This window comes from Aplysia californica, unplaced genomic scaffold (assembly GCF_000002075.1).
Source record: "Aplysia californica isolate F4 #8 unplaced genomic scaffold, AplCal3.0 scaffold01577, whole genome shotgun sequence".
NCBI lineage: Eukaryota > Metazoa > Mollusca > Gastropoda > Aplysiida > Aplysiidae > Aplysia > Aplysia californica.
Window position 1 is genome coordinate 142,001 of NW_004798847.1, and position 7,447 is coordinate 149,447.

Genomic DNA, 7,447 nt, shown 5'->3' on the forward strand with positions numbered 1-7,447 from the left:
GTGTGTGTGTGTGTGTGTGTGTGTGTGTGTGTGTGTGTGTGTGTGTGTGTGGATGCGTGAGAACTCACCATCTCCTCGTCGCTGGCAAACGGCTGGGGCTGTTCCTCTCCAGACATGATACTGCGTCCGCGAAGATTCCGAGATCTGGGGAAAGAGAAGGGGGAAAACGGACCTGACCAAAATTGTTGCGGTTACGAGGTCAGAGGGCTTGGAAATGTTATTTAGAATTAATACCTACAGAACGACAGTGACGCAGTCAGTTTGAAAATTGAGGTTCCGTGCGGGGATGTCCGTCCGCACCAAAACTATTTTCGCCCGTGCTGTAGCCCGTCCAACGAAAAGACACGCTTTTTTAAACGGATGACTTGGGACAGATGACATCGATTGTTATCGAGCTACCGTTCCCGGTCTTGTTCCATTTACATCAATATCCGTAAGAAAATAGTTCCGCCTGACTCATATCGAGCAATATTTTATTTTTGCCTCTCAGGAAAAGTGCCCTTCCACACCAATCTGTAATGTTGAAATGAGTATTGCTCGAAAAGACAAAACGGGGTTGTCACGCGTTTAGAGGGCACTCTTTGGGAGAATTAGGGGTCCCGGCCTTATTCCATAGAAATAACACTCGCAATCGGAAACACAAACGGAAGCCGATTAAAAAAGCTGGCTTGAGTTGCCAGGGTCACAATGCCACCCGATGAAGAAAAAAATTAGGATGAAAATATTCTAAATTCGAACGACAAAAAAATACCGAAGACAGCTTTTTTTACCCTACTTCCGTTTTTGTTTCCGACTACAAACTCTTAGTGTTATTTCTTTGGAGTTAAGCCGGGACCACTCCTCTCGAAGAATGCCGTTTAGAGAAACGAGGCTAAAAGTAAACGGGATCGAAAGTTATTCGCCAAAAAATCTAGGCCTATGTTTTTGCGCCGGACGAGCGCAGAAAATTTCCCAAACTGAAATGACGGTTCGAGGTCTCCACTTTTTAATTCAAGAATCACTCGCGTTTCTTACTCATGGAATACTGACTTCAAAGTGAACCATTAAAGAGATACATTTATAAATTACAATTTTATTGATCCCAGAGGGCAGTTTGGTTAACGGTGTCAAACACCGACATTTGCTTAACATTACTGTTGAGTCTAAACTCACTAGATCTGGACCCACTCACTTACTTAGCCATCCGAACCCCCATCTTTTAATTAGTTAAAACCGTTCGGCTCACCGTGCGACATTTCCAATCAACCACTAAACAACCCTAGATCTAGCTGTACAAAGCCAAGTCCTAGCATTAAGCATTGCCATTACTGGCCTTTGTAGAGCTAAATCTAAGTTTGTTTGAAGTTTGATAACTCATTTGTTAGTGAATGCCATTAGTCGGTAATAATATAATAATAGGATTCTCACTCGGTTGACTAAGCCTTTGGCTCACCGAGTGATATTTCCAATCAAACACTTTTCTAAACAGCCCTAGATCTAGCTCTACAAAGTGCCCAGCTCAGATAGATCTAGCATTGCTATTAGATCTTGATCTAGAATCTAGATCTAGATCTAGATCTAGTCATTACTTAGTGAAGCTTTTGTTTTATTAAATAGAAAGTGGCTATTCTCACCCGCCCGGAAGTTCTCGCAGGATCAACTCCTCCCCTCTTCTCTCTCTCTCCGTCTCTTTCTGAATACTGTCTATCGGTGTGGACGATCAAATTGACCAAAACAAAGTTAAAAAATGATGTTAAAACACAAAAGTAAATAAATTTGGTTGTCTACAAAGATGCTACGGCTATTTAACTTTTCGAATCGAGCCGAACTACGCGGGTCGCCATTTTGTTTTGCCCGGAAATTCTCGCGCTACTCCTCTCTCTCTTTCTCTCTCTCTCCACTGCCCACAGACAAAATTGTACGCTTTTAGTAGGCTACAATTGTAATGGAACGTTTGTTCACGGCACAGAATTCTACAATTTTTCTGTTATCACAGTGTAGAAATATGTGGTTTTGCCGGGTGAGAATAGCCACAAGACTCGCCTGCACTATTCTCACTCCGGGTGAGAATAGAGGTGGCCTATTAAATATGGAAGAGGCTAGCCGTACTTAATGACGGCTAGACTGGCAGAAGTACGGCTAGACTCGCAGTCTAGCCGTACTTATTCTTAATATGATGGCTAGACTGACCATTTAACAAAAAAATAGGCCTACTGAATTGTAAATATACATTTTTAGTGTGCAGTACCTACCTAAAGTATTTGCATTTGAGACGAAACCAGGTGCCTTAATGACAGTGTATGTATTTGTATTTTAAACCTCCTGTTTTCTAATGTTAATAGGGCCTAAGATAAGTACGGCTAGACTGGCAGTCTAGTCGTACTTAGCCAGGCTAGCCGTACTTAAGGACGGCTAGACTGTCAGGCTAGCCGTACTTAATATTGATGGCTGAATTGTAAAAGAAATTTTTAGTTTGCAATGCCTAAAGTATTTGTATTTCAGACAAAACAAAAAGGTGCCTTTCTGACTTGCATGCATTTGAACCTGAATAATTACTAGATCTAGATCTAGATCTAGATCTAATGAGACCTGTGTACTTAACAGGCTTGAGTCGATAGGGCCAAACCTAGATCTAAGTACGGCTAGCCACTTCGATTAAATATTAGTTATAAATTAGTATTAGAATCTTCTAGATCTAGATCTAGATCTAATGAGACCTGTGTACTTAACAGGCTTGAGTCGATAGGGCCAAACCTAGATCTAAGTACGGCTAGCCACTTCGATTAAATATTAGTTATAAATTAGTATTAGAATCTTCTAGATCTAGATCTAGTCTAGATCTAGTATTAGTATTAGTATTAGGTATTAAGGTTAGGCTCACCGTGTGCTATTCCCATTATACACAAAACCCTAGATTTAGCTCTACAAAGGCCAGTCCTACCCCTGTACACTGCATGCAGTGCCAGTGGTCATAAGTTAGAATCACTACAGTCTACAGACTACATCTATACTAAGTTAGGGACTAAGAGCTAAGAAGTACTAAGAAGGAGAAGCAAGCCTAGCTGTGAGTCTTGTTTGGTTCTACACGACTGATACAACATCTAGAATCTAGATCTAGATCTATACTAGCCTATGCAGTTCCAGTGGACATTAGTTAGTTATAATAAGTTAGGGACTAAGAAGAAGTAAGAAGGAGGGGCAAGCCTAGGCTAGGCCTAGGTCTGGATTCTAAGTCTAGATCTGGTCTCTCTCCCTTGGTTCTAGATCTACATGATACAACATCTAGAGTCTAAATCTACATCTAGATCTACACTAGCCTACACTGCACAGCTTTCAGCTACAATAAACCACCACAGCCATCTGATCATTACCTTAGGTTCTGAATTCAGATCAACAAGGCACAGACAACACGTTCGCAACTGTATGCAGTTTCGCTTTCGACAACGCGGCTTCCGCTTGGCAAATGTTTATGTTTTTCCTAATTTCTGAGCACAAACGAGGGGTGGTGTGCAATCTACCGAAGAAAGGCGATGGAAGCCGTGACTGAACGTAAAAGACCAAGCGAGTTAAATTATAAAATACAGAGAGAGAGAGAGAGAGAGAGAGAGAGAGAGAGAGAGAGAGAAAGAGAGAGATAGAAAGAGAGAGGGGGGGAAGAGAAAGAGAGAGAGCTAGAGAGAAATATATTGAGAGAGAGACAGAGAGAGAAAGATAGAGAGAGAAATAGAGAGTGAGAGAGCAATAGATAGAGAGAAATAGAGAGAGAGAGAGAGAGAGAGAGAGAGAGAGAGAGAGATGAGGGGGGGGGGGTAGGTGTATGGGGAGATAACAACTTTCAAACGATTGTCTTTCTCTTTCACGAAGGGTTTGTCCACTGAAATAAAATACGCATACAGTGCGTCTTTATCGAAGAGCGCAGACCTCCGGGACACAACGGGAAGAGCAGATTTGCACACCTCGTCTTTTTTTCTGTGCTTTTGTTCGTCTGTACTTCGGTCTGTAGTGTAATAATGGTTACGGCTGGCTTTTCTTCTTCTTCTTCTTCTTCGTCTTCTTCTTCTTCTTCTTCTTCGTCTTCTTCTTATTCTTCTCCTTCTCCTTCTCCTTCTCCTTCTCCTTCTCCTTCTCCTTCTCCTTCTTCTTCTTCTTTTTCTTCTTACTGCTTCCCCAACACCACTTTCTCTCATCTCTCATTTATAAACAGCTACTAGTATCGATTACTCAATGTACATTACTACTCAAACTTTTTTAGCTCCCCGTTAAAAATCTTTAGGCTTAGAACACAAATTCCCATATTTAGGATAACAAACATAAGTTTCAAGGAACAGAGCCCCGTACAGTGGTTTAAAATGTTTGCAGTGTGAGATATGACGTGCGATTCTTAAATAATCGGGTATCGATATTTGATAATTTCGATAATATACCATTAAACGGTATTTTCAACAAATTTCTTTCTTTCCGATTCATGCCGATTATCAGTGTGTTATAGAGGAAGGTTTTCTGGTTCTAATGACCTAGAGAGAGAGTGAGAGAGAGAGAGAGAGAGAGAGAGAGAGAGAGAGAGAGAGAGAGAGAAAAGAGAAGAGAAAGAGAGAGAGAGTGAGAAGAGAAGAGAGAGAGAAGAGAAGAGAAGAGAAGAGAGAGAGAAGAGAAGAGAAAAGAGAGAGAGAGAGAGAGAGAGAGAGAGAGAGAGAGAGAGAGAGAGAGAGAGAGAGAGAGAGAGAGAGAGAGAGAGATAAAGAGGGTGGGTTGGAGCAGAGAGAGGGGGGGAATAGGGGTTATGGGGTGACAACATCTTTGCCCCTTATTTTCAAAATATTTTTTTCTCTTTCACGAAAGGTTTGGCGATGATTTGTATTTTCCGCTAGACTGGAAAAATATACGCCCAAAGTGAGCTTTTTCTATGAGCGCAGACCTACGGGACACACCGGGAAGTGCTGCTGACTCTCTCTCCCTCTCTTTCTCTCTCTCCCCTCTCTCTTTTTCCTGAGTGTGTGCGTACATGCGTGCAAGCGTGTGTGCATGCGTGCGTGCGTGCGCGCATGCATGCATGTGCGTGTGTTTGTGTGCGTACAATATATGTATATGGCTGTCGCATTGGTCTTTTATCGATAATTTGTCTCACTTATATTATATGAATGTACGAATAAGAAAACAACTCAAGCCCGACTTTCGACTGGAAATGTTTTAATTAAATATACCTATTTCGGGTCGGACTGCCAAGCGCGCGCGAGTATATGTGAGTGTGTGTGTGTGTGTGTGTGTGTGTGTGTGTGTGTGTTGGTGCGTGCGTGTGTGCGGGTTTGAGGATGCGTGAGAACTCACCGTCTCCTCGTCGCTGGCAAACGGCTGGCGCTGCTCCTCTCCGCGAAGATTCCGAGATCGGGGGAAAGAGAAGGGGAAAAATGGACCTGACCAAAACTGTTACGGTTACCAGGTCAGAGGGCTTGGAAACGTTATTTAAAATTAATACCTACAGAACGACACTGACGCAGTCAGTTTAAACATGAGGGACGGAGCGGGGATGTCCGTCGACACCAAAACTATTTTTGCCCGTGCTGTAGCCTGTCCGATGAAAAGACACGATTTTCTTACGGATGACTTGAGACAGACGGCACTGATTGTTAATGTTATCGAGCTACCGTTCCCGGTCTTGTATCAGTTTGTCCCATTTACTTATCAATATCCGTAAGAAAATAGTTCCGCCCGACTCATATCGAGCAATATTCTGGCCTCTCTAAGAAAAGTGCCCTTCCACACCAATCTATAACGTTGAAAAAAGTTTTGCTCGAAAAAACAAAACGGGGTTGTCACTCGTTTAGAGGGCACTCTTCGGGAGAAGTAGTCCCGGCCTAATTCCGTAGAAATAACACTTGCAATCGGAAACAAAAAAGGAAGCCGATTAAAAAATTAATGTGGGAAATATTCTAAACTTGAAGTAAGGGAAAAAAATTACCGAAGACAGCTTTTTTACTCGACTTGTGTTTTTGTTTCTGACTACAAGTCTTAGTGTTATTTCTATGGTGTTAAGCCGGGACCACTTCCCTCGAAGAGTGCCGTTTAGAGAATCTAGGTTAAAAGTAAACGGGATCGAAAGTTATTCGACAAAAAATCTAGGCTTATGCTTTTGTGTCGGACGAGCTGCGAAAAATTTCCCAAACTGAAATGACGGTTCGAGATCTAGGCCTACTCACTTAGTTGATTAGTCACCCGAGCCCCCAACTTTTAATTAGTTAAAACCGTTCGGCTCACTGTGTGACATTTCCAATCAAACACTAAACAACCCTAGATCTAGCATTGAGCATTGCCATTATAGTCATTTGTTAGTGAATGTCATTTTAAGTCGGTAATGATAATAATAGTAATAGGAAGCTTACTTGGTTGACTAAGCGTTCGACTCACCGTGTGATATACAATCAAACGCTTTTCTAAACAACCCTAGATTTAGCTCTACAAAGTGCCCAGCTGAGATAGATCTAACATTGCCATTAGATCTAGAATCTAGTCATTAAGTAGTGAATGCCAATACTCGGTAATAGAGGAAGCTTAAATTTGTTTTACTAAATTAGTATTAGTATTAGTAATTAGGGTTAGGCTCACTGTGTGCTATTCCCATCAAACTTCAAACAAACTTAGATTTAGCTCTACAAAGGCCAGTACATTGCATGCAGTTCCAGTGGACATTAGTTAGTTATAATAAGTGAGGGACTACTAAGAAGGAGAGGCAAGCCTAGGCCTAGGTCTACATTCTAGATTCTAGATCTATATTTATATTTATAATAATTTATATCTAGATATATAGATCTAAGGAGGTCTAGATCTGGTCTCTCTCCCTCGGGAGACTCTGTGGGTCTTGTTTGGTTCTACACGATACATCATCTAGAGTCTAGATATAGATCTATACTAGTCTACACTGCAAAGCTTTCAGCTACAATAAACCACCACAGCCATCTGATCATTACCTTAGGTTCCGAATTCAGATCAACAAGGCACAGACAACACGTTCGCAACTGTATGCAGTTTCGCTTTCGAATCAGAGACAACGCGGCTTCCGCTTCCAAATGTTTATGTTTTTTCTATTTCTGAGCACAGACGAGGGGTGGTGTGCAATCAACCAGAGAGACAGAGAGATAGAGAGACAGAGAGACAGAGAGACAGAGGGAAGAAGAGAAAGAGAGAGTGAGAGACAGAGAGACAAAGAGGGAAGAAAAGAAAGAGAGAGAGAGGGTGAGAGAGAGAAAGAAAGAGACAGAGAGACATAGAGACAGAGAGAGATAGACAAAGAGAGAGAGGCAGAGAGAGAGGCAGAGAGAGAGGCAGAAAGAGAGCCGGAGAGAGAGACAGAGGGAAGAAGAGATAGAGCCGAGAGACAGAGAGACAAGGGGGAAGAAAAGAAAGTGAGAGGGGGGGGAGAGGGATAAAAAGAAACAAGGAAGAATGAGTGGGGCAATTGAAATTCCGACGAACT

General features: G+C 42.0%; 1 protein-coding gene across 7 annotated transcripts in view; it reads right to left on the reverse strand.

The window, feature by feature from the left end:
- LOC101858239 overlaps nt 1-7,168 on the reverse strand; it is a 75,832-nt gene extending 68,664 nt beyond the window's left edge. For 2 of the 7 annotated variants that reach the window (XM_035973637.1, XM_035973639.1), the window contains exons 1-2: nt 5,305-7,168; nt 69-144 (exon numbers count right to left, since the gene is read on the reverse strand). In XM_035973637.1, the coding sequence (XP_035829530.1) occupies nt 69-116 (48 nt within the window). In that variant the 5' untranslated portion in view covers nt 117-144; nt 5,305-7,168. Of the gene's footprint in view, nt 1-68; nt 145-3,350; nt 3,392-5,304 lie in introns of those variants that run through there. The other 5 variants (XM_035973633.1, XM_035973635.1, XM_035973634.1 and 2 more) reach the window with 5 other exon arrangements.
- Nucleotides 7,169-7,447: the final 279 nt, after the last annotated feature.